Here is a 26,178-nt window from a genome sequence, read left to right as displayed (position 1 = left end):
CAGCCAATTAGCAGCGGCGGCGGGTTGTTAACCCCCGATCTTCCGCATGTAAAGCGGATAATACGCTTTGTAATGTATACAAAGCGTATTATACAGGCTGCCTCCTGCCCTGGTGGTCCCAGTGATTGAGGGACCACCAGGGCAGGTTGCAGCCCTCCTAGTAAGTACCCAAGCACACTGATCCTGCCCCCTGATCGCCCACTGCACCCATCAGATCCCCCCTGCCCACCCCTGGGACACCTGTTTGCACCCAATCACCCCCCTAATCACCCATTAATCACTCCCTGTCACTATCTCAATGCTATTTTTTAGATTAGGTCCTAAACTGCCCCCTGGGGGCTCCTGAACACACCCCCCCCACACCCTTAGATCCTCCCTAGACCCTCCCCCCTGTGTACTGTATACATCTATTCTTCCCTATAATCACCCACTGATCACCTGTCAATCACCCATCAATCACCCCCTGTCACCACCTGTCACTGCCACCCATCAGATCAGACCCTAACCTGCCTTTTGTGGGCACCTGATCACCCACCCACACCCTCAGATTGCGTGCAGACCCACCCTCAGATCACCTCTGAAAGTGCATTGTTTACATCTGTTCTCCCCTCTAATCATCCACTGATCACCCATCAATCACCCCGTCACCACCTGTCACTGCTACCCATCAGATCAGACACTAATCTGCCCCTTGCGGGCACCCAATCACCTGCCCACACCCTAAATTAGCCCCCCAGACCCCCTGTGATCAACTCGCCAGTGCATTGCTTGCATATATTCTCCTCTGTAATCACCTACTGATCACCTATCAACCACCCCGTCACCCCCTTTCACCACCTGTCACTGCTACCCATCAGATCAGGCCCTAATATGCCCCCTGCGGGCTTCTGATCACCCGGCCAAACCCTCACCCGCCCCACCGCAGTGACAGAAATTTTTTTTCTGATCACTGCTGGTACGACTTAATTGCCATGTCCAGGTCATGATTTGAGAACATTCCTGCACTTCAGTGCCAATACAACCTGTCATCTAAGAAGCCACCCTGCTTATGACCGGTTCTACAAAATTCGGCCCCTCATAGACCACCTGTCATCAAAATTTGCAGATGCTTATACCCCTGAACAGTCATTTTGAGGCATTTGGTTTCCAGACTACTCCTCGTGGTTTTGGGCCCCTAAAATGCCAGGGCAGTATAGGAACCCCACAAGTGACCCCATTTTAGAAAGAAGACACCCCAAGGTATTCCGTTAGGTGTATGACGAGTTCATAGAAGATTTTATTTTTTGTCAAAAGTTAGCGGAAATTGATTTGTATTGTTTTTTTTCACAAAGTGTCATTTTCCACTAACTTGTGACAAAAAATAAAATCTTCTATGAACTCACCATACACCTAACGGAATACCTTGGGGTGTCTTCTTTCTAAAATGGGGTCACTTGTGGGGTTTCTATACTGCCCTGGCATTTTAGGGGCCCTAAACCGTGAGGAGTAGTCTAGAAACCAAATGCCTCAAAATTACCTGTGAATAGGACGTTGGGCCCCATAGCGCACCTAGGCTGCAAAAAAGTGTCACACATGTGATATCGCCGTACTCAGGAGAAGTAGTATAATGTGTTTTGGGGTGTATTTTTACACATACCCATGCTGGGTGGGAGAAATCTCTCTGTAAAGGGACAATTGTGTGTAAAAAAAATCAAAACATTTTAATTTACAGAGATATTTCTCCCACCCAGCATGGGTATGTGTAAAAATACACCCCAAAACACATTATACTACTTCTCCTGAGTACGGCGATACCACATGTGTGACACTTTTTTGCAACCTAGGTGCGCTAAGAGGCCCAACGTCCTATGAGTACCTTTAGAATTTCACAGGTCATTTTGAGGCATTTGGTTTCTAGACTACTCCTCACGGTTTAGGGCCCCTAAAATGCCAGGGCATTATAGGAACCCCACAAGTGACCCCATTTTAGAAAAAAGACACCCCAAGGTATTCAATTAGGTGTATGGGGAATTCATAGAAGATTTTATTTTTTGTCACAAGTTAGTGGAAAATGACACTTTGTGAAAAAAACAATAAAAATCAATTTCCGCTAACTTGTGAAAAAAAAATGAAATCTTCTATGAACTCCCCATACTACTAACGGAATACCTTGGGGTGTCTTCTTTCTAAAATGGGGTCACTTGTAGGGTTCCTATACTGTCCTGGCATTTTAGGGGCCCTAAACCGTGAGGAGTAGTCTAGAAAATAAATGCCTCAAAATGACCTGTGAAATCCTAACGGTACTCATAGGACTTTGGGCCCCTTAGCGCAGTTAGGGTGCAAAAAAGTGTCACACATGTGGTATCGCCGTACTCAGGAGAAGTAGTATAATGTGTTTTGGGGTGTATTTTTACACATACCCATGCTGGGTGGGAGAAATATCTCTGTAAATGGACAATTGTGTGTAAAAAAATCAAAAGAAATCTCATTTACAGAGATATTTCTCCCACCCATCATAGGTATGTGTAAAAATACACCCCAAAACACATTATACTATTTCTCCTGAGTAAGGCGATACCACATGTGTGACATTTCTTTTGCAGCCTAGGTGCGCTAAGGGGCCCAAAGTCCTATGAGCACCTTTAGGCTTTACAGGGGTGCTTACAATTTAGCACCCCCCAAAATGCCAGGACAATAAACACACCCCACAAATGACCCCATTTTGGAAACTAGACACTTCAAGGTATTCAGAGAGGGGCATGGTGAGTCCGTGGCAGATTTCATTTTTTTTTGTCACCAGATAGCAGAAATGGAAACTTTTTTTTATTTATTTTTTTTGTCACAAAGTGTCATTTTCCGCTAACTTGTGACAAAAGATAAAATCTTCTATGAACTCACCATGCCTCTTAGTGAATACTTTGGGGTGTCTTCTTTCCAAAATGGGGTCATTTGGGGGGTATTTATACTATCCTGGAATTCTAGCACCTCATGAAACCTGACAGGTGCTCAGAAATGAGAGAGATGCTTCAAAATGGGAAAATTCAATTTTTGCACCATAGTTTGTAAACGCTATAACTTTTACCCAAACCAATAAATATACACTGAATGGGTTTTTTTTAATCAAAAACATGTTTGTCCACATTTTTCGCGCTGCATGTATACAGAAATTTTACTTTATTTGAAAAATGTCAGCACAGAAAGTTGAAAAAATCATTTTTTTGCCAAAATTCATGTCTTTTTTGATGAATAGAATAAAAAGTAAAAATCGCAGCACCAATCAAATAGCACCAAAAGAAAGCTGTATTAGTGACAAGAAAAGGAGGTAAAATTCATTTAGATGGTAGCTTGTATGACTGAGCAATAAACCATTTAAGCTGCAGTGGTCTGAATGGAAAAAAGGCTCTGGTCCTTAAGGGTGAAAAGACTGCGGTCCTTAAGTGGTTAAATCACAAAAGTTAAGACTTCCTTTAATACTAATAATGAAAAATGATATATTAAACATCAATTTGTAAAATCTGAAACTAGAATAAACAAAACTGAAAATTCAGCTATGTTTCCCTTCAATGTCTGATTTTGTAATACGTTTCTAGCACCACCTGGTGGATAAATGTGAAATAACATAACCTGCCTTATGAAAATGGTGTTTGAATTCCCCAAATTGTTAAAAACAAAAGATGAGCAATAATACTGACAATACCAGAAGGTGGTGAGACATGGGACACCTTCACTAGGCATTTTCTCTCATACAGCTGTAGAAGTATGCTGCGTTAAAACAAAACCAAAAAAACAAACAAACTGAAAAATAACAAAACTGGTTTGGTACCTGACAGAGAACTTACAATTTAGTATTGCCCAGATATAGTGCAGTATATCTGGGCTAACAGAACATTACAGGGATTCTTAGTACAATCTGTCATGCAATGGCACTTATGTTATTAGACACAGCTGAAATAGGTTTAGTAAAACTCATTAACTTCTATAGCTTTTAAGGCCTCACACGCTATTTGCCCAAGTCAGCTCCTATTAACTCCACCTGCTTCACCCTATGTGGCGTGTCTCCATTTGAACAGGAGTTGAGGAAGTAACACCTGCTCGATTTCGGTTACACCCAGGTCTTTAAAGGTTCAAGGTATAGAAGCTGACTGAAGAGCAGACAAATAACCCACCAGAAACCCACAGATACTAGACAGAGATAAGCCGATAACAACCACTGGAAATGAGCAAGATGTAGGAAGGCAAGGTACCAAATCAGCAGGCAAGGATAGTCAAATACAGTCCAGGGTCATACACGAGAAATCAGAGTACCAATCAGCTGTATTGCCACCTCTAGTCCCCCCCCCCCCCCTTCCGGGGTCTGCTGTGCCCCTCTGAAAAAGCGCCCGGCAGTCTCCTTGTCTTGTCACTTACCTTCTATTTACCTGCAGCCTGTCAATAATTGCGTGCTCCCCCGCCTCTGTCCCCGCTGCTGCCAGCCTCCATGATCTTCCTCTAATCGGAAGCTAAGCCACGACCTGCGAGGTACTTCCTGGGTCGGCCGGTACAGAGGTGGAGGAGCGCGCAATTGTTGATAGGCTGCAGGTAAATAGAAGGCTAGTAACAAGGAGATTGTCGCTAGCCTGCCGCTTTTACAGGGGGGCACAGCAGACCGCGGGGGGGGGGGGGGGGGACTAGAGGCGGCAATACAGAGACACAGAGGCATGTAATTATGCACAGAACATGCCTCTCTGTTCTCTTGAGATATATTTTAAAATATTTTTTTTAAATACAAATTGCTTAAAAAAAATTATCCCTCGCCCCCCCCCCCCCCTTCCTCCTCCAGATCCAATAACTAGGATCACCTCTCACAGGCATCAGCCTATGAGGGCTGGCATTGTGAGCCACGCCAGGGGACAGCCAAGTGACAGGGCTGTCCCCAGTACAGCGCTGCACAAAAGAAAATAGACTATTCTTTGACCCCTAACAGCCTGCCAGCTCCGATTGGGGCTGGCAGACTATTAAGGAATGGAGCTCCGTAACTCAGTGCGGATGTGTGCATTCACCGCAAGTTCCACGCTAATCTCTGCCTACAGGACTTGACACCAATCAGCGTTAGGAAGTCCTGGAGCTTCCACCCTCCCACCGCCAATGGGCGTTAGGCGGTCAGGAGGGGGTTAAAAATGGCTGAAATATCACATAAAGAACACCGCTATAAACGTCTACATTGTTTTATATCTATATTTATTGTTAGTTATGCAAAAATTGGAAAATTTGATACGGAGCGCTCACGGTATGTAAGCTACAGGCTGAATTCTGATAGTGTGTCACAAACTCAGTAAGCCAGCATTTCCCTGACCAGTTTGGCTCTTCTAGGAGCCAGCCTGAAAGGCCAGCTTTCTCCTATCCCCAGTGGCTGTGCACAAGCACACATCCTCATACCGTGGTTCCCCAAAAATAAGACCTCCCCCAAAATTAAGCCCTAGCTTATATTTCAAGCAGGCTTGAAATCTAAGCTCTCCTCTGAAACTAAGACACTATGTGCATGGGGAGGTGTTCAGTCTCTTACCACACCTTCCGTGTGGCTGCGTCCCCCTCCATTTGCGTATAATTGCTCCGACATTATAGAATGTAAGTGCAGAGACCTCCTCACAGGAACTTGACTGTGGTACTCTGTCATAATCAATGTGCACGCTAATGCGTCCCCAGTGCACATTGATTGTGACATGGGGAAGGGGCGTGGTCATGTTCCTGTGCAGAGGTCTCTGCACTTGAATGCTATAATACCAGAGCAATTAAACGCGAACGGATGGGGATGCAGCCACACGGGAGGTGCGGTAAGAGAGAGACTGCACACCTTCCTATACACATAGCTTCTACCCCTCCCAAAGACTCCCGAGGCCCCCCTCCCCCCCCCCCCCTGTCACCAAAAATGAGCCCTAGTACTTATTTATATAAGACACTGTGCTATATTCGGGTAACCACGGTAGATGGGTACATGTGGCTATATGCGAGTCTTATTCCTTCTGTTGCCCCCCGCCCAAGCTGCTGGCAGGAAATTGACTAATTTTAATTAGTGAGTGGACAATCGGCCACCGCTACACTGGCCGCCACCAATACACTTCCTTTGCATGCATTTTTGTTTTTGAGTTTCTGTTCCTAACTTGAGATAAATCATGATACTAGCTAACACCAGTTTTCCAGAGTAATGTTGTTGATGTTAAATGTGTGAGAGGAGCATAGAGGAACTGTAATCCCCAAAAATGTCCATGAACGGCTAACCTACTTTACCCCTACCCCATCCCATGTCCCCCCATTCCCCCCGCTTTGACAATGCCTGTATTGAAGTTTGGTCATGCCAATAACGCTATCTTTGATTTGACTTTTATGTGTCCTTATAAAGGTATTAAAAAGACCCTGAGCAATGGTTCTAGTAGTGGTTGAAAGCTCGAGTTTTCTTCCGCTGCCCCTCCGTCACCCTAACATTTTTGGTGAAAGCTCCTGAACGAGTATCATTAGCAAATTATGTCTGCCTTTCCTATATTGGCCAGGCTGAATATATTGCGTGAATAATCTTTTCTAAGCCTGAATAAATCCAGTTTCGGCAGACTTCCTGTAGAACTATAAAACTGTCCATAGCCATTATTAATTCATTTGCTGTCCTCTTTAGCTCCAGGCTTCAACTTCTCTCTTTTTTTTCTTTTTAAGAAATGGTCTAAAAAGTTCACTCCTGTATTATGGAAGCTTTATTTTACTTCATGTAATTCATCATAGAACAGCCTTAAAAATAGGCCCTGGCTGAAGCCAAAACAAAGTGAGTTTGTAAGTGAGAACAGAACTTTACATTTGGCAATACATTCCTATGAATGGGCCAACAAAACACAAACCCGCTTTGCTTTGAAGCTTGGAAAGGTAACTTTTAATGTAAAAACAAGTTGTGGTTATCTAAACTTTTGATTAAAAAAAAAAGTAATTTTTACATATATATATTATATGAACTCTGACATGAGTTATTACACTACATTGCCAGTGGTGATTATAACACTTCTTTATGAAGTGCCATAATACAGAGTATGTATTTATACTTTGCATGTCTCATGTGGGTATTATTTTTTTCCTTGAAGCTGGACCCTGAGCATTCTTTACAGCATCTTCGCTGTTTCTAGCACTGCACTCTTCTGGACTGGGACTTTATACGTTGTTCTTGGGATCTGTTGGAGCCACTCTCCCAGCTTAGGAGTCACAGTCCTAAGGCTCATACACACATCAGACTATAGTCTTTGGAAAATGAAAGATCACAGACCAATCTTACCACCCTTCATGTAGTATCAACAAGAAGTTTTGAATCAGGATGATACCATTTATTGGCTAACTTAGAGATGGATAAACAGTGAGCTTTCGACTTATAAAAAGCCTTCGTCGGACTGGTTCCTGACCAGAACTGAAAAACACAGCTTATATACACTGACATACAGAGGAGAAACATTCTTTAGCAAACATAAATGTAATTAGATGCCTTAACTGTTACTGAGGAGGCTTTCCCAGGCATCCTATCTAAATTGATAAGATCAATAGAATCCTCAACATGACATAAAGCAGACTCTGGTGATGTAGTATGAGAGCCATACTCTACACAGTCTTTTCTATGGAGCTGAACTCCACATCAGAAAAAAATCTTTGCAAGATCCTGCACACACAGATGCTGTACAGACACAAAAGATCAGTAACTGCAAAAGATCTGTTCCTGCCAAAGATCCGTTCCTGCAAATTGCAATGATAGTCTATGAGATCTGCAGATCATCATACACACACAATTTAACTGACATTCATCTGCAGATCAAGCAATCATCCGCAGATCTGAAAATCCATCCTGGTGGATCTGATCTGCAGATGAATGTCAGTTAAATCATGTGTGTGTGATGATCTGCAGATCTCATAGACTATCATTGCAATTTGCAGGAATGGATTTTTGGCAGGAACAGATCTTTTGCAGCTACAGATCTTTTGAGTGTGTGCAGCATGTTTGTGTGCAGCATCTTGCAAATATTTTTTTCTGATGGGGAGTTCAGCTCCATAGAATAGACTGTGTAGGTATGGCTCAGTCTCATACTACATGAAGGGTGGTAAGATTGGTCTGTGATCTTTCATTTTCTAAAGACTATAGTCTGATGTGTGTATGAGCCACTAGATGGGACCAGTACTGGCCTAGTAGTAGGGTTACTTTGACCTTTACTTTCCTAACCTCCTCTATATCCTTTAGGCCCTTGTCTCATCTAGTTCTCATACTCCTCTTCCTCCTTGATGTTGCCTTTACTTGGCACTATTATGTCTATCACCAGTGCTGTCTTCTTGTCCTTGTCTGCTACCACAATGTAATACCTAATGAGATGTATATGTGTGTTGTGTTGAAAAGTGTCCGATGCATGCAAGTCAATAATATGCCCTGCACTTGAAAGAAATGACTGCGTTGCCTTCTTAGTTACTGACAAGTTATTACTTCCAGGACATATCCAAAGAGGCAATGGAATTAATTTTCATTTTAGGATGTTTGATAGAACCATGCAAGTCTTTTTTTTTTATGCTTAAATTATGTGCCCAGGACTACTTTCGTTGCACGGATAGAGCTTTAGGGAAAAAAATGCATGCAGCTCTATATGTACAGTAAATGGGTTTTTGTAGGAGTTGCAAAACCGGGTATCCTCTTAAAGTACCCCTGACCTGGTCCCCGACACTTTTAATATGTTTTGCTCCTGGTCAGGGCAGTTTCTAGGCTAAATTTCACCCAGTTCGAGAGTCAAAAAATTGCCCCCCCCCCCCCCCCCCCCCCCCCCCCCCAATCAAAGCTGCTAAGTGAAATCATGTCAAAAGGCTTCTTGAAACCAACTCACCATTTTTATTTTATTTTTAATTTTTTTACTCTGCGTCTGACCACCTGCCCAGGGAAAAAAAGAGTGACCCCCTCCGCCCCCTAGCCAGGGAGTCACAGTATGGTGGTCTGACCACCTGTCCAGGGAAAAAAAGTGTGACCCTCTCCCCCCCTAGCCAGGGAGTCACAGTCAGACCATGGTGGTTTGACCGTCAGACCACCATGGTCTGACTTTGACTCCCTGGCTGTGGGTGGTAGGGGGGGTGCTCTTTTTGCCCTGGGCTGGTGGTCAGAGCCCACCATGGTCTGACTGTGACTCCCTGGCTGGGGAAGGGGGGTACTCTTTTTGCCCTGGGCTGGTTGGTGGTCAGACTCTGACCACCAGCCCAGAGCAAAAAGAGTGCCCCCCTACCCCCAGCCAGGGAGTCACACTGTTAGACCATCACCATGGTGGGTTCTGACCACCAGCCCAGGGCAAAAAGAGCGCCCCCCTCCCCCAGCAGCCACATCAGAAAGAGAGAGGCAGTGCTGTACATAGACTGCCTGCCTTACTGCCTACTTACCATGAGGTCCATCTCATGGCAGGTGGAACTGGAAGAAGGCGCCGGGCCAGGAACGGTGGGGGTCCGGGCAGGGGACCATGGAGGTGCTAGCGGGCAGCGGCAGCAAGGGCCAAGGCACCCACTAGCAGCAGTGGCAGCAAGGAGCCCGAGTCCAACTGGCCAAAAAGACTCCACCTTCTGGGGCTGGGCTCCGCCGCACACTGCTGCTGCACACAGGGGTGAGCCTGGGGTGCCTGGCACCTGGCAGCAAGATTTTCTCTGGCGCCTATGGGAGTGGTTAAATTAACCGCGCCCAACCACATAACCACACCATGTCCTGCCTAATCACACCCACACCTTCCACCTCTTTACGCATGCATGTGGTACCCCATTCCTACCCCTCTTCCATGGCTTGCTCCTGGCTGGCTTTGACTGCCTGGCAGTCTGCTAGTCTCTGGACTGACTCAGGTTGAGAGGCTCTGCGAGTGCGACGCAGTCACACACTGCGTATTTATGGCTGCCTGCGGCCACCGTACTCTCGCTCGCTGTCGTCGGCTCCTCCCCCCGCCAAGCCCAAGCGTGAGGTGGGCTGCCTGTATCTTTCCCGTTGCGCCGCGCAGCCTGCCAGTGTTGCCAACCTTTCACGTTATTTTTTACTGACAAATACCTAAAAATTTACTGAGAAAAGATTATTTTTACTGACAAAATTTCCCCACTAAATGCACATAAGAGACAGCGTTTCACCAGTAAATGCACATAATAAGAGACCGCTTTTCACCAGTAAATGCACATAAGAGACCGCTTTTCACCAGTAAATGCACATAAGAGACCGCTTTTCACCAGTAAATGCACATAAGAGACAGCTTTTCACCAGTAAATGCACATAATAAGAGACTGCTTTTTACCAGTAAATGCACATAATAAGAGACTGCTTTTCACCAGTAAATGCACATAATAAGAGACAGCTTTTCACCAGTAAATGCACATAATGACAAACAGCCAGTTTCCCCAGTACATGTAGCCAGCCTGGACCCCCATTAGGCAGTGAGTGACAGGGAGCCCCTTTAGGCAGTGAGTGACAGGGAGCCCCTTTAGGCAGGTGAGTGACAGGGAGCCCCTTTAGGCAGTGAGTGACAGGGAGCCCCTTTAGGCAGTGAGTGACAGGGAGCCCCTTTAGGCAGTGAGTGACAGGGAGCCCCTTTAGGAAGTGAGTGACAGGGAGCCCCCTTTAGGAAGTGAGTGACAGGGAGCCCCTTTAGGAAGTGAGTGAGTGACAGGGAGCCCCTTTAGGAAGTGAGTGAGTGACAGGGAGCCCCTTTAGGAAGTGAGTGAGTGACAGGGAGCCCCTTTAGGAAGTGAGTGAGTGACAGGGAGCCCCTTTAGGAAGTGAGTGAGTGACAGGGAGCCCCTTTAGGAAGTGAGTGAGTGACAGGGAGCCCCTTTAGGAAGTGAGTGACAGGGAGCCCCTTTAGGAAGTGAGTGACAGGGAGCACCTTTAGGAAGTGAGTGACAGGGAGCCCCTTTAGGAAGTGAGTGACAGGGAGCCCCTTTAGGAAGTGAGTGACAGGGGAGTACCTTTAGGAAGTGAGTGACAGGGAGCCCCTTTAGGAAGTGAGTGACAGGAGTACCTTTAGGAAGTGAGTGACAGGGAGCCCCTTTAGGAAGTGAGTGACAGGGAGCCCCTTTAGGAAGTGAGTGACAGGGAGTACCTTTAGGAAGTGAGTGACAGGGAGCCCCTTTAGGAAGTGAGTGACAGGGAGTACCTTTAGGAAGTGAGTGACAGGGAGCCCCTTTAGGAAGTGAGTGACAGGGAGCCCTTTAGGAAGTGAGTGACAGGGAGTACCTTTAGGAAGTGAGTGACAGGGAGCCCGTTTGAGCAGTAAGTGACAGGGAGCCCCCAGCCGCCGCTCCCGCTCCCCCCTTACCTTGCAGACCTCAGGATCAGCGGCGACCCGACCAGTACCGGCGGGCGCCGGACGCAACCGCTCTATATGCGGAAGTGATGTCACTTCCGCATAGTGCGGGCGCTGGGTCCTAGCGCCCGCACGATTGGTCGCCGCCTGATCGAGGTCTGAGTGAGGCGCCAGGAGGGAGGGAGGGGGAGCAGTGGCGGCGGCCACAGGGACGGCCTGGCGCCCCCCAATCTGTCACTCATCGGCGCCCCGTTCAGCAGAACCGGCTGAACGGGGCAAGAAACGGCCCTGCTCCTGGTGCTGTGTGACTAGCACACAGTACCATCCTCCCTCCTCCAGCACCCCCTGCAGCCCCACTCTGACATCAAATATGTGCGGGGAGGAAGTGGCAGGTCGTACTCCCCTCTTACCAGTTCTTAGCCCCTCCCCCTCCACTCGCTACTAGAGTTTTACAAACTATTCACTACACATAGCGTGCACAGGAGCTGTGCTGTGTGTGGGCTTACGGTAATTCAGGTCGGAAGAATATCCAAACTCAAATACCACAAGATTGCACAAAGTGCAGCTCGTCTGCGCGCTGTGTGCAGAGAATAATGAGGGGAATTATAGCAGCAAGTGCAGGGGCTGAATTATGAACAGGCAGAGGGGAGGAAGAACTGCCACTTCCTCTTCGCACATATTCGACGTTCTGCTCAGTCTAAGATTACGACTGAGCATAATGGGGGCTACAGGGGGCACGGGAAGGGGGGGGGGGGGGGGTCGGGAGGATGCTGTGTGACTATGATACTGTGATGAGTAACAAAACATATTAAAAGTATCGAGGGGGGGAGGGAACAAAGTCAGGGGTACTTTAAGTTAGGAAGCACTGCAAGATTGCTATTATTGGAACATATTGTCCCTTTGTCCAACCTGGTGCATGGCATATTGACAACTAGTTTTGCACTTGCACTGGCAACATTTTTCGTTAGCACGTTTGGCTCGCTTCATCGGGCCAAAGTCAGAGCCAGCTCTATGCAAAAGTTGTGCATTGAGCACCTCTGGAACGTGAAAGGTCTGGCATTCTTAAATGACTTCCTAGTGCAAATAAACTTTTATTTTTCCATAACTAGTGCCATCTCTGAGGTAAGTTACCTCTCCATTTTTAGTTTTTCTCGTTTTTAATGTGTTTTATTTATCCTGGGTGCCTCTCTCTCATGTTGTATTCTATTCCCTCCTTTTTTGGGGGTGGCTTCCTGCCAGTACCCTTTGAGCGGGAAAGATCATATCTGATTTTTAAAGACAGCAATCAACAAACACAGAGTGACCTGTTGGTACTGCGTGGAGATGTTTATTCTCCACAGGCCCTATTGGTTGATTGCCCTGCAAAGCAACTTTATTGTACCATCCTATCCTATATAGATTCTACAATTATCACACACAGGCAACCTGAGTTTGAAACTCAGCTCTCCCTGTTCAGTAAGCCAGGACCTATTTAGTAAGGAGTCCTTGGGCTAGACTCCCTAACACTGCTACTGCCTACTGAGCAGACCCTAGTGGCTGCAGTTCAAGTGCTTTGAGTCAGCCAGGAAAAAAAAAGTCCAATATAAATATTTGTCTTGTCTTCATTTTCTTAAGATTTTGTTGCCTTATATTTCTCAAGTTCACTTTCATAGAGCCCAACGGAGAGAAATCCCAATACGAGTCAAGTAATTTGGTAAATTGTATGAGCGGCGGCGATAGCTGATGCCCAGATTTGTTAAGCAGGGATGGGTAGTGCTAAGCGTAGTGTTTTCAGTAGTGGCTATATTAAAGGACAAACTAGGTGAACATTTTAAATCTATCTTTACTTACCTGTGGCTTCTTCCAGCCCCTAGAAGTCTTCTGGGTCCCTCCCTACAGCTTCAGTGCTCCTTGCTGTCGGCTCGTAAGGCTCTTCTGCGCATGTGCAGGCATGCCCATGTTATTGGGCAGGTACTGCAGCTGCACAGTAGTGAGGGGAGCATCAGAGCTGCGGGGAGAGACCCAGAAGGCTTTTAAAGAGAACCCGAGGTGGGTTTGAAGAATATTATCTGCATACAGAGGCTGGATCTGCCTATACAGCCCAGCCTCTGTTGCTTTCCCAAACCCCCCTAAGGTCCCCCTGCACTCTGCTATCCCTCATAAATCACAGCCACGCTGCTGACAAACAGCTTGTCAGAGCTGGCTGTGTTTATCTCTATAGTGTCAGTCTGCTGCTCTCCCCGCCTCCTGCAGAACTCCAGTCCCCGCCTGCATCCCTTCCCTCCCTGCTGATTGGAGGGAAGGGACGGGGCAGGGACAGGAGCTATGCAGGAGGCGGGGGAGCAGCTGAGACTGACACTACAGATGTAAACACAGCCGCACAGCACGGCTGTGATTTATCAGGGATTGCAGAGTGCAGGGGGACCTTAGTGGGGTTTGGGATAGCAACAGAGGCTGGGCTGTATAGGCAGATCCAGCCTCTGTATGCAGATAACATTCTTTAAACACACCTCGGGTTCTCTTTAAGGGCTGGAAGGAGCCACAGGTAAGTAAAGATAGATTTACATTTTCACCTCAGGAGTCCTTTAAGGAGTTGCTGGGTGCAGGATTAGTGTAGGATGAGATAAAATCCTTGGTAGAATATTGGCTGTACTGCTGATATTCTACTAGCAGCTTCACCTGATGCCCAAATGTACCCCCTGCCCATTCCACATGCATGCAGCCAAACAGCCTGAAAAATCTGGACTACAAGTTGAGATGACTCGATATATAGCATGGTTGCAGCTTTAAATATACAAACAGTTCTGGGTTTGCTATTTGGCAGTAGTTTTACTTATACTTAAATGACAAGTAACTTGAGTCGCTTTCTGTGTACATTCTGGTTATGGTTACTTATATTTGGGAGTGCTGATCTGGACATCTATATTTGGGGGAGGGGTTAACCTTGCTAACTGATTAGAGATTGCGAACTTTGAGAACCGCAATAGACTTCAAAGGACAGGCGAATTTTAAAAACTACAAAAATAGTTTCTGGCCACAAAAGTGATGGAAAAGTGGTTTCAAGGGGTTTAACACATGGGGGGGGGGGGGGGGGGGGGGGGTTATGGCGAAATGCGATGCATGCCAAAAGTTACTGGGTAAATTACGTATTTGACGGAGAGCAGGGTTCTAATCCCTAAAGGGAAGAAATCACATTGCAATGCTAAATTGGAGGCATAAATGCTTTACAACATCTTGCGTGTGTATACATCGATCAGGTAGTGTACGTAGTGTGCTGCTTCGCACTGACAGACCAAACTCACTGTTTAACGCGCACCGCTGCAAACAAAGGCTGTTTATATTTGTGTGCTGCTTTTATTAAAGTGTGCATACCATTGGTGTTTGTGTTTTGCGATCAGGTGCCTTCGCAAAGCAGTTGTCCCTAGTTGGGTGTTGGGCTTCCCACAACTCAATTTCTTTTGGGAGAGCTTGCAGATGGCATTGCTGGTATTGGAGGCACACAAAAAATGCCACACTGGTGAGCTTTGGAATGTCGGCATTCGGGTGGTGGCAACAGCAGGCGTTAAAGGGCATGTTGGCTGGATGACCCCAAATGTATCACTAAATGCATCATGTGTGATTCACTCCTCTGACACATCAAGTGGAGCAGCTGGGTTGCTAATGGTAGTAGTGTTTGTTTTTGTGTGAAACCAGAAGCTGAGCAGGAGGAGGACGGTGCGGCAAGGAGGTTCTGTGCGGAAGCTGTAGAAGATGTGGTGCACTGTTTTTAAGCCAGTCAACCACACCCTCAGAATCTTGGGGGTTGAGAGGGTACGTGCCTTCTGAACACTGTACTTTGGATGAGGGCTGCACGAAATCATGCCAGCATGACCTCAAAAATACCTGCGGGGTGGCCTGCCTTTGCCTGTTATTTTTGCCATATTGGGGGTATGCAGTACTACTAACAATATTCAATAGTGGTAGACAGTGTGTGTAATCACAAAGAGGCACACAATCAGTGTCAAATACACAGCAACTGTGTGTGTGTATCACTGGGCTGTGTACCTTAACACACACAGAGAGATATCCACTGGTCTAATACAGTGTGCAGTCACACAGATGCAGTGGAAAGGTATGCACTGCTCTAAAAGTGTGCAGTCCCACAGATGCAGTGGAAAGATATGCACTGGTCTAATACAATGTTCAGTCAGTCAGTGGGACTACAAATGCCAAATAGCCAGCAACTGTCTGTGGGCTATATCTATGCAGTGTCATCCACAAAGAGCGCTATGCTTTAGTAAGATAAATCACACAGAGTGGGAAGAAATGCACTGGTGGTAATAGTGTGTCAGCAAGCGAGGGCCAGCTGCGACAGTGCTGTATCTATGCGTCTGTGTCGCACACACTCACACACACAAACACACCAGAAGAATATTGGCTCTCAAAAGAGCTGTTTTGGGGTGCTTTCAGCAACAAATTTCAGCGAGGAGCAAACTAACAAGCCTAACTAACGCTTTCCCTTTCTCTGCAGCAATGTCTCTCCCTTCTCTCACTAAGCAGGCAGCAGACAGTGAGAACCTGGCGTACGCTGCTGCCTTTTATAAAGGGGAGGGGGGGGGGGGGTTCAGGAGGTAGTGCAGCCTGATTGGCTGCCATGTGTCTGCTGAATGTGATGTAGAGGGTGAAAGTTTAACCCAAAGATAAGCATAGGAAGTGGGGTGAATGCGCATAAAAATTTGCTATTCACCGCGGACGTAAACAGCGAAAATTTGTGCGAACTACCCGCCAGGCGAACCGTTCAGGCCATCTCTATAACTGATCATGGGGGACTAATATGGTTAATATCATGGATAGCGCAGACAGATTGCTGAATGTCTGCATGGACAAGCAGATAACCACATTTTGCAGAAACATATTGCAGACCAGACACAAAGTAAAGTTATTTAAGGTGAGTGCACTATTTACAAATGAGAATACTGCAAGTATGAATGGTACCACAAATCTCAGCAAGCCCCACACCACAACACTAGCAAACAACAATGCTAACTGACTAATAATCTGGTGAGCAGTAAGTACAAATATACACAGCATTACACAGAGCAGTGCAGTACATAAATCAGCAGTTAAGTAAATAAAACAAATCAGGACAGGAACAGTGTACAGGTACAGGGTTCTGCAGTATCTAGCAGGACTAGTCACAAGCAGCCAAATAATCTGGCAAGGCCGTAAACATGCTCTTAAATAGGCAGGCATCATCTGCTGACAAATGAATCCCATGCTAAATGGGAACAGCTGAGGCGTAACTAGTTCAAAGACTGAAGAGGACTGGTAGGCAGCGGGAGTTCACCACAGTTCATAGGCATACTGCCACCAGCAGGTGAAGGTTGGTGATGATCCTGACAGCTACCTATATATGTGGGCTAATTTGGCTGTACACGGGGGTCTAATATCTGGCTATCTATATTTTTTTTGGGAAGGCGCTAATCTGACCTGTAAATGTGGGATAATCTGGATACGTGTATTTTAAGGTGCTAATTCGGCTACCTTTACACAGGGGCTAATCAGACTACCTACAGTGGCTTGAAAAAGTATTTACGCAACCCTCCCCCCTGCCGCCCCCCCCCCCCCCCGAATTTTTCCATATTTTGTCATAATACTGCCACAAACATGAATCCATTCTATTGGAATTACACGTGAAAGACCAATACAAAGTGGTGTACATGTGGAACGAAAATAATACATGACTCCAAACATTGGGGAAAAAAAATGAACTGCAAAGTGGGGTGTGCGTAAATATTCAGCCCCCTGAGTCAATAATTTGTAGAACCACCTTTTGCTGCAATTACAGCTGCCAGTCGTTTAGGGTATGTCTCTACCAGCTTTGCACATCTAGAGACTGAAATCCTTACCCATTCTTCTTTGCAAAACAGCTCCAGCTCAGTCAGATTAGATGGACAGCATTTGAGAACAGCAGTTTTCAAATCTTGCCACAGATTCTCGATTGGATTTAGATCTGGACTTTGACTGGGCCATTCTAACACATGGATATGTTATGTTTTAAACCATTCCATTGTTGCCCTGGCTTTATGTTTAGGGTCGTTGTCCTGCTGGAAGGTTAACCTCCTCCCCAGTCTCAAATATTTTGCAGGCTCCAAGAGGTTTTCTTCCAAGATTGCCCTGTATTTGGCTCCATCCATCTTCCCATCAACTCTGACCAGCTTCCCTGTCCCTGCTGAAGAGAAGCACCCCAGAGCATGATGCTGCCACCACCATATTTGACAGTGGGGATGGTGTGTTCAGAGTGATGTGCAGTGTTAGTTTTCCGCCACACATAGCGTTTTGCATTTTGGCCAAAAAATCCCATTTTGGTCTGATCTGACCAGAGCACCTTCTTCCACATGTTTGCTGTGTCCCCCACATGGCTTGTGGCAAACTGCAAACGGGACTTCTTATGCTTTTCTGTTAACAATAGCTTTCCTCTTGCCACTCTTCCATAAAGGCCAACTTTGTGCAGTGCATGACTAATAGTTGTCCTATGGACAGAGTCTCCAACCTGAGCTGTAGATCTCTGCAGCTCGTCCAGAGTCACCATGGGCCTCTTGACTGCATTTCTGATCAGTGCTCTCCTTGTTCAGCCAATGAGTTTGCGGCCTTGTCTTGGTAGGTTTACAGTTGGGCCATACTCCTTCCATTTCTGAATGATCGCTTGAACAGTGCTCTGTGGGATTTTCAAGGCTTTGGAAATCTTTTTGTAGCCTAAGCCTGCTTTAAATTTCTCAATAACTTTATCCCTGACCTGTCTGGTGTGTTCTAAGTATTTCATGGTGGTGTTACTCCCAATATTCTCTTAGACAACCTCTGAGGCTGTCACAGAGCAGCTGTATTTGTACTGACATTAGATTACACACAGGTGCACTCTATTTAGTCATTAGCACTCATCAGGCAATGTCTATGGGCAACTGACTGCACTCAGACCAAAGGGGGCTGAATAAATACGCACACCCCACTTTGCAGTTATTTTTTTTGTTTTTTGTTTTTTATTTTATTTAGTTTGCTCACAAGAGGAAGACACAAAAAAAAATTGCACATAAAAGAACAATTGCATAGTGAGGCAAACTACATTTTCCTTAACCCCTTCGGGACCGGCCGTCTAACCCCCCTTAAGGACCAGGGCATTTTGCGGTGGAGGGGGTGCACGCGTTTGGGGGGTCGGGCGGCCGGATCCCGTCTGTGGCTGGCTGGGCAGTGTCCCACCCCACGGTGGCAAGTGTCCCCCCTGTAGCTGGCAGCCATCACTTACCTTCCAGGCTCCAGCGATGAGCCTCAATAGCCCCCTTCTTCTCCGGCTGGCATCTCCGCTCCAAATGCCGCTCAGGTCGGGTCGCGGCTTGATGACGTTATCAAGCAGGGACTCGGCGTTGATGTCAGACGGAGCAGAGATGCCGGCCAGAGCAGAGGGGGCCGCCGATCGTCGCTGGAACGGCAGGGAGGTGAGTGGATCCTCTTCTTTTCCCCCTTGCCGCCGCCGCTGTCAAAGTGATCACTACGATCCGACGGCGATAGTAGTGATCACATGATCAGCAGCCATATGCGATGGCTGCTGATCACTGAGGGGAGATGCCAGCTGTCATATGACGCACAATCACGTCGGGACGGGTTTTTAGCGCGGACGTTGAATCAACGTCTGGTCAGAGCTGTACCACCTTCTGCTGGACGTTGATTCAACCTGCGGTGGTCCCCAATAGGTTAATCACAACCCCCAACCCCACCCACGTCCCACCCAAAACCTCTCCCCAATTTCCAAGATGTGTTACTGCAAATTAGCATCTAGAGGAGACCTTGTGTGGTCCCAAAGTATCTCCCAAATCCTCAAGGCAGTACCAGGAAGTCCACATGAAGTCCCTCATCAAGGCCTCAATCTGTTGAGGCGAAAACTGACGAATTACAAAGTTCCTCCAAGTTTTGAAAAAGGTTCTGGTCTATTATTGACTGTCCTGACCTACTGTATCAGTATTTTTAATCGAATCCTATGGTGAGACGTCACCAATAGGTTATCTATTCAGAGCTCAATATTAATTTGTAGTGTGGGTATTTGAAGCCACGTGTATTTATATCCATTTGATTATTTGTTTTTATCATTTATCTGATTATTTGTTTTTTATTTCTATTCACTATTGAAGCCCATTAATTGCACTGTGCAGTCTGGTCACCAATCGGACACTGGGGAATGGCCATTTTCAATTGATCTAAATGGGCCAATTTGAACTGGTGATCGCGTTATTGGTCACATGCTGCATGTGTGTTATGTGGGCTTGTGTATTTAGATACAGACATCCATCTTGTCAGACATTGTTTGTCTAATAAATTGTTTTTAGCCGTCATTGGCCCAGGTGCAAGAGTTTTCTCCATTGCTTTGTTTGTTCTTTTGATGGACCTAGGAACGCCAGCCCATTTTCTCTTTGCAGCCTATACTCTACAATTTCCTAACCTAAGCGCTGCAATCTATTTTTTCATTCTAATAAATCTTTTAGTTTACGTTTAGGGCACCATGGGCTGTAATGAGTAGGTGGGTTCTTGTATTTAATATTAAAAGCATATTTGCCTCTATGGATAAGTAGAAGATGTGGTGATCTCCATTTCTCATCTTTAATCACTTTCCTTACTACCATATTTCCTGAAAATGTGTTCTCCTACTCCCTCCTCCTGTAAGATGTCTTCCCATTTTTTCATGGGTTTTTCTACTATGCTTCTGCTATCTAATTCCTTTAAGACTTGATGGAGTTCTGCTAATGATCGAGTGGGTTTTCCTGGATTTAGGATTAAATCAAATTTAGTGGGATTAATAATAGTTTTTGGAGTGGAAAGATTTTGTGAGACCATTGAACGTATTTGTGCATAAGCTAAGAAATCACTTGACGGTAATCCATATTTTTGTCGTAATGCTAGAAATGATAACCATCTGCCCTCTCGTATGTCAAACATGTTACCCACATTTTTGAGACCCCTGTCATCCCATCTTGCAAATTCCTTTTGCTGAATACTAACAGGAAAGTTGGGATTTCACCAAATCTGTAGATATTTGGAAAATTTAAAAAGGAAGGGAACATTTTTTACATAATGCTTTCCACGTTGCAATTGTGTCTCTAAATATTGCATTTTGCTTCAGCCGTATAGGTAAGTTTTTATATTGAGTGTGGAGGAGACCTGCTAATGACCAGGGAAGGGCTTGTTCCGCCTCTAATTTAGTATTAGAACAATATTGGTTTCCAGTAATCCAGTCATACATGGCGAAGGAGAGAAGCCAGATTATACTCTCTAATAGAGGGGAGGTTTAAGCCCCCTAATATTTTTGGGAGAATTAGTTTAATTCTTGAAATTCTAGATTTTCCCCCTGTCCATATAAACTTGGACCACAATGATTTAAGAAGTGTCATATCGCGGTGTTTCAGGAGGAGTGGGACCGTCTGCAAAGGATGAAGAAGCCTACCCATAGAGACCATCTTAATCAGTGCGACTCTACCAGCGAAACCTAATGGTAAATTTTGCCATTTTTCTAGCTGAGCTTTGATACTACGTATGAGTGGAGTGAAATTCAGATTGTATAATTGGGTAGGATCTCTAGAAAAAGTGATTCCTAAATATTTTACAGTAGTAGTAGTCAATGTAACCCGGAGATCGGACCAAAAAGAAGTGTCCACTCTAGTAGATAGAGGTAAGAGCTCACTTTTTGAAGTGAAATCCTGAAAATGTGCCTACTTCTGCGATCATTTGCAGAGCTATTGGGAGTTGTGTGATTGGGTCAGACAAAAAAAGTCATCCGTGAATAAGGATTGCTGGACAATTTTATCCCCAATATTTATACCCCCCAAACGTGATCGAAGTAGGATGGCTAATGCTTCCTTTTTTTTTTTTTTTCTTTTTTTTTCTAAACTTTAGATCATTCACCTGCCCGACCAATAAACACATAACTTCACTGCCATGCTCCTGGGTCGGGCTAAGCTGTCATCATCGGTTATCAGTATAAAAGGAAGGAAGGGGGGTTATTTTACATTTTATCAAACTATTTATTACAAATCTTTATTAAACCATATAAAGCTATACTACTTCCTACATTTTCTACCCTACCCCAACTTCCTCTCATCTTGCAACTTGACATCAATCAGCTTGCAACACCCATCATCCATTCTCCATATATTCTCCATACATTCTCCATTTGAAAACACCCTTGGCCCTCATCACATACACCCTGTTCTTACTTCCTACTACTCTTGCCTAAGCATCTCCGACCAGTTTATTCGCCATTTGTTTAGAGCGCTATCTTGAGTATCTTCTTCTTCTTCCCATTCCTCCAATTCTAAAAATGTTTCCATCTCCCCTATCCAGTCCGCCAAAATAGGAGCCTCTGCCTCTTTCCACTTGTATGCTATTAATTTTTTTGCCACTACCGCAGCTGGATAGGTCAAATTCTGGACTTCCCCCGTCCCAAAGATAACCTTTTGTTCTGTAAATCCATAGATATTTTGCTTCCCCCTATTACAGAAAGATTCAATTTCCATCCAAAATCTATGGATTTTAGGGCATGACCACCACATATGGGAGAGTGAACCCCTGTCTGCTTGGCATCACCAACATTTATCGCTTGTATTTGCCCCCATCTTACCCAGTCGTGCTGGTGAGATGTACCATCTCGCTACCAGCTTATAATTAATCAACTGGTATGCGGGGATTTTAGATATCCAGATCTTCTTAAAAATCTTTCCCCAATCTAAGGCATAAGTCAGTTTTAACTCCATTTCCCATTTTGTACAAAAAGGGGGAAGCGGGGGATCATAATATCCACCGATAAAATTATACAACTGGGATATTGATTTTTCTTTCTTAACCGCAGAGCAGAAACACCCTTCAAAGAGATTCTTCTGCCCACTGATTTTCCCTCTTATTTTATAAAAAAAACTTAGTAATTGGCGGTATTTGAAGCATTTTTCTTTACTCTCATTTATTTTTATCATTTGCTCTGTGAATTCTGCCAGTGTCGTAGCAGGCTCAAATAGTGTATCTTTAAACCATTGCACATTCATACCTGGTTCAAAATTTGGATTATTACCAAGTGTTACTAGGGGGGGGGAGCCTTTTTCCATGTCCTGCTTCCAGTAGTTCCACGAAGGTCCACAAGGTTGGGGCAAGTAGAGGATGCAAAACCTCCTGGGCTATCTTCCTGACCATCTTTAGATGCCATGATGCAACCAAGGCAAAGTCTATAATCCCTTTCTCATAATGAGACCAGAACATATGGGGAGACGCGATTCTTATGTCCAGTAATCTGTCAAGCTGTATGCTCCTATAATAATGATTAATATTAGGGGCACCCATTCCCCCCATTTCTTTGGAGCGGCTGATAGTTTTATAAGCTATCCTATGTTTGTTTTTCCTCCAAATAAAATCTCCAAACAACCAGTCCCACATTGAAAACCACGATCTTGGCACGGCTATAGGAAGGTTTTGTATGACAAAATTATCTTGGGGAGAATTTTCATTTTATTAAAATTAATTCTTCCTATAACATTTAGGGGGGAGTTTTCCATAGATGTTAAAAGATGTATACATTCTTTTTGAGTTTTTAAATAATTCTCCCTAAATAACTCTTCATCGTTTTTACATATATAAATCCCGAGATATTTAATTTTCTTTTCTGTAGAGTTAAAGTGGTATTTTTTTTTTATCCCTTCTAGCCAATCCCACTCACATATTCAGAATCACTGATTTTGTATTATTTATTTTAAAACTCGATACTCTACTAAATTCTTCAAAAATGTTACAAACTTTATCCAGTGAACTCTGCGGATTCGTCAATGTCAATACTAAGTCGTCTGCGTATGCCAAGATCTTGTTTTCATAATCCCCTATTCTCCACCCCAAGATCTCTGAATCGTTTTGTATTATAGAGATCAGCACTTCCATGCTTAAGTTAAATAGGAGGGGAGAAAGGGGGCATCCCTGTCTAACACAATTATTTATTGAAAAGGGCTTAGACAAGATCCCATTGATTTTAACTCTCGCCTCTTGATTTCTATAAAGACCCACAATTCTGTTTATCATGATCTCTCCAAAACCAAAAAACCTAAGGGCAGTAAATATAAATGGTCTAGATACACGATCGAAAGCCTTTTCGGCATCAATTGCTAATAATATTGCTTTGTTTTTATCGTATTTAACTCTATGTTGGAAACTAATGGCAGAAAAAATATTATCGCGCATTTGACGGCCTTTTCTAAACCCTGCCTGTTCCTTGCCTAATATTTTATCCAAGGCCTTTCCCAACCTGAGTGTTAGGATCTTCGCATAGATCTTCACGTCTGTATTGATCACTGAAATTGGCCGATAACTTTGACTTTCGTCTGAATTTTTCCCCTTCTTTAGGATCAATGTTATTGTTGCCAAATTTCCCAACCGGGTGAATGGTTCCTTACCATTCTCCTCATTCATAATTTCCCCAAGCATTGGTGCTAATTTATCTACGAAGGTCTTATAAAAAATTGCTCCGTACCTGTCCGGCCCCGGGCTTTTCCTATTCTGTAATGTTAAAATAGCATCGTGTACTTCTTTCGTGGTAATGGGGGTCTCCATTGAATCTTTTTCTTCACTACTTAGATGGGGAAGCTTTAAGTCATAAAAATAATCTTCTATTTGCCTTGCCGTTGTCATTGTATCTAAATTGTATAGCTCGCCGAAATATTTACCAAAAATGTCCCCCATTAAAACTGTGTCATAACAAGACTTACCTTCTGTATTTTTAATTTTTTCAATATAGTTACAAGTTTTCTTTTTATCTAACAGCCTCGCCATTATTCTGCCTGGCTTATTGATATTAATTGCGTACTCTCGTTTCAGCCGTTTATATTGATTTCGACATTCCATATTTAACAGGGAGTTTAAAGAGTGTCTAATATTAACCAGCTTTGTAAAATTTAATTCATTTGGCAGGGATTTATGATCTTTTTCTGCATCGTTTAGGGCCTGCATCAAGTTTTCCAACTGTTTCTTTTTTTCCCATTTTATCCTACTTGCTTGCTTGATTAGAGAGCCCCTAATAACGCATTTGAAACATTCCCACTCTGTCCGTAGAGATGGAACTGAGTTCTCATTCTCTTTACAATAGAGGTCGATTTGTTCTCCAACTTTTTCTTTGACCCCGGGTTCTTTTAATAATTGCTCACTTAATTTCCAATTAAATTCTGTTCCTATTTTGTTATTCCATTGGATTGTAATAAAAACTGGCGCGTGGTCCGAATATGTGATGCAGCCTATCTTAATATCTGTAACGTCTAATAGATTATCCTGTTCCATCAAAAAAAAATCCAATCTTGAATATGTATTATGAACATGTGAAAAAAAAAGTATAATCTGAAACCTCTTGATTATGTATTCTCCATACGTCGACAATTTTTTTACTTCTAGGTTTATTCACCAACAACTCTAATTGCTTTTTTCCTATATTGAACTTTTTTTTTGAGGAATCTATTTCGGGGGTTTAAAGCAATGTTGAAATCTCCTCCCATTATCAGTCTTCCTTTTTTATGTTCCCAAACCTTCTCTAGACATCTCCTAATAAAAAGGCTCTGCCCTGCATTGGGGGCATAGATGTTGACCAGCGTTATTGGATGACTGTCAAGTTTACCTATTATCAAAAATCTTGCATCCTCATCCTTTTTTATCTCTTCTATCTCAATATTTATTCTGGAAGATATCACAATTGCTACCCCTCTGGATTTCCCTGTTGTTCTTGAATTTACAATCCATTGGTCGTATTTTTTATAATGATTACCCGGATTATAATTACCTCTGAAATGGGTCTCTTGTAAGAAAGCAATATCAATATTATTTTTATTAAGTTCGTTTAAAATCCTACCTCTTTTGCTCCCAGAATTTGCCCCATTAACATTTATTGTTACAATTTTTATACTATACATCAAGAAATAAAAAAGGGAAGCCTATCGATGTAGGCCATGTGGACAGGTAGGTGTGGACGAAAACCAAGGCTCATACAGCACCCAATCATCTTACTTTTATTTACCCACTCATGCACACATAAGGAGACGTCAGTCAACCCCATTCCTCTCTCCCATTGATCCATTGTTCTTTGTCCCCAAAGTCGCAAAAAATGTGAACTATTAATGGAGACTTGTCTCTCAGACAACCTCAACCGACCAGAAATATAGTAGGTCTAGGTAGTTCCTGCTTTGGACCCAGGCCCGCCTCCTCCCTCATCTCCGATCTCCCAGCCTTTTATCTCTATTGATGGTAGATTAAATTTGGTTAACATCGGGGCAATCGGATATCCATCTTTTAAAGTATAAGAACTGTTTGCCATTGTGACCGTCAGGGACAGAGGGAACCCCCAGCAGTAGGTTCCTCCCTTTTCTGTTACCATGGCTAAGATGGGTTTCAATAGTCTACGCCTAAAAATTTTTCTCCCTGACAAGTCATTATATAATTCTATTTTGCGCCCTTTAAAGTCCACCTTGCCCAATTCTCTCGCTTTCCTCAAAATATTTTCTTTTTGGGCAAAAAAATGGACTCTGCAGATCACATCCATCACATTCCCACTATCAGAGGCACGAACTTTGCTTATTTTATGTACCCGATCCAGCTCAATCGTGTCGGGTGCATTTTCACCTAACAAATTTTTAAAAATATCATTTATTATGTGGGGGAGTTCTCCGTGCTTCAAATTTGCCGGCAGGCCACGAATTTTTATGTTGTTTCTTCTGCCTCTGTTTTCCAAATCGTCTACCCTGGCCAGAGAGAGCAGTTGTTTTTGCTGATCACCAAGGACTTTATCATGAGTACCAATAGTTTTTTGATTTTTTTCCACCTTGGCTTCTAAAGACTCAATCCTTGACGTCAGGTGTACTATAGCCTCTTGTAGAGGTTTAACCTCTTCAGCTAT

At 44.2% G+C, this 26,178-nt stretch overlaps 1 protein-coding gene and 1 long non-coding RNA gene across 12 annotated transcripts in view; one reads left to right on the top strand and one right to left on the bottom strand.

Moving 5' to 3' along the window:
• LOC137518842 (uncharacterized) overlaps window positions 1-11,368 on the bottom strand; it is a 245,463-nt gene extending 234,095 nt beyond the window's left edge. For all 7 annotated transcript variants that reach the window (XR_011020904.1, XR_011020905.1, XR_011020907.1 and 4 more), the window contains exon 1: window positions 11,286-11,368. This is a non-coding gene — a long non-coding RNA (uncharacterized lncRNA). The remainder of the gene's footprint in view (window positions 1-11,285) is intronic.
• Window positions 11,369-11,389: 21 nt separating this feature from the next.
• LOC137517700 (A-kinase anchor protein 7-like) overlaps window positions 11,390-26,178 on the top strand; it is a 75,313-nt gene continuing 60,524 nt past the window's right edge. Inside the window, exons 1-2 of one of the 5 annotated variants that reach the window (XM_068234716.1) lie at window positions 11,390-11,429; window positions 14,946-15,062. In XM_068234716.1, coding sequence (XP_068090817.1) covers window positions 15,003-15,062 — 60 coding nt within the window. In that variant the 5' untranslated portion in view covers window positions 11,390-11,429; window positions 14,946-15,002. Of the gene's footprint in view, window positions 11,430-12,112; window positions 12,396-14,945; window positions 15,063-16,096; window positions 16,180-26,178 lie in introns of those variants that run through there. The other 4 variants (XM_068234717.1, XM_068234715.1, XM_068234713.1 and 1 more) reach the window with 4 other exon arrangements.

The sequence above is a fragment of the Hyperolius riggenbachi genome, chromosome 5, assembly GCF_040937935.1.
Source record: "Hyperolius riggenbachi isolate aHypRig1 chromosome 5, aHypRig1.pri, whole genome shotgun sequence".
NCBI lineage: Eukaryota > Metazoa > Chordata > Amphibia > Anura > Hyperoliidae > Hyperolius > Hyperolius riggenbachi.
This window is presented reverse-complemented; position numbering and strand designations above follow the sequence as displayed.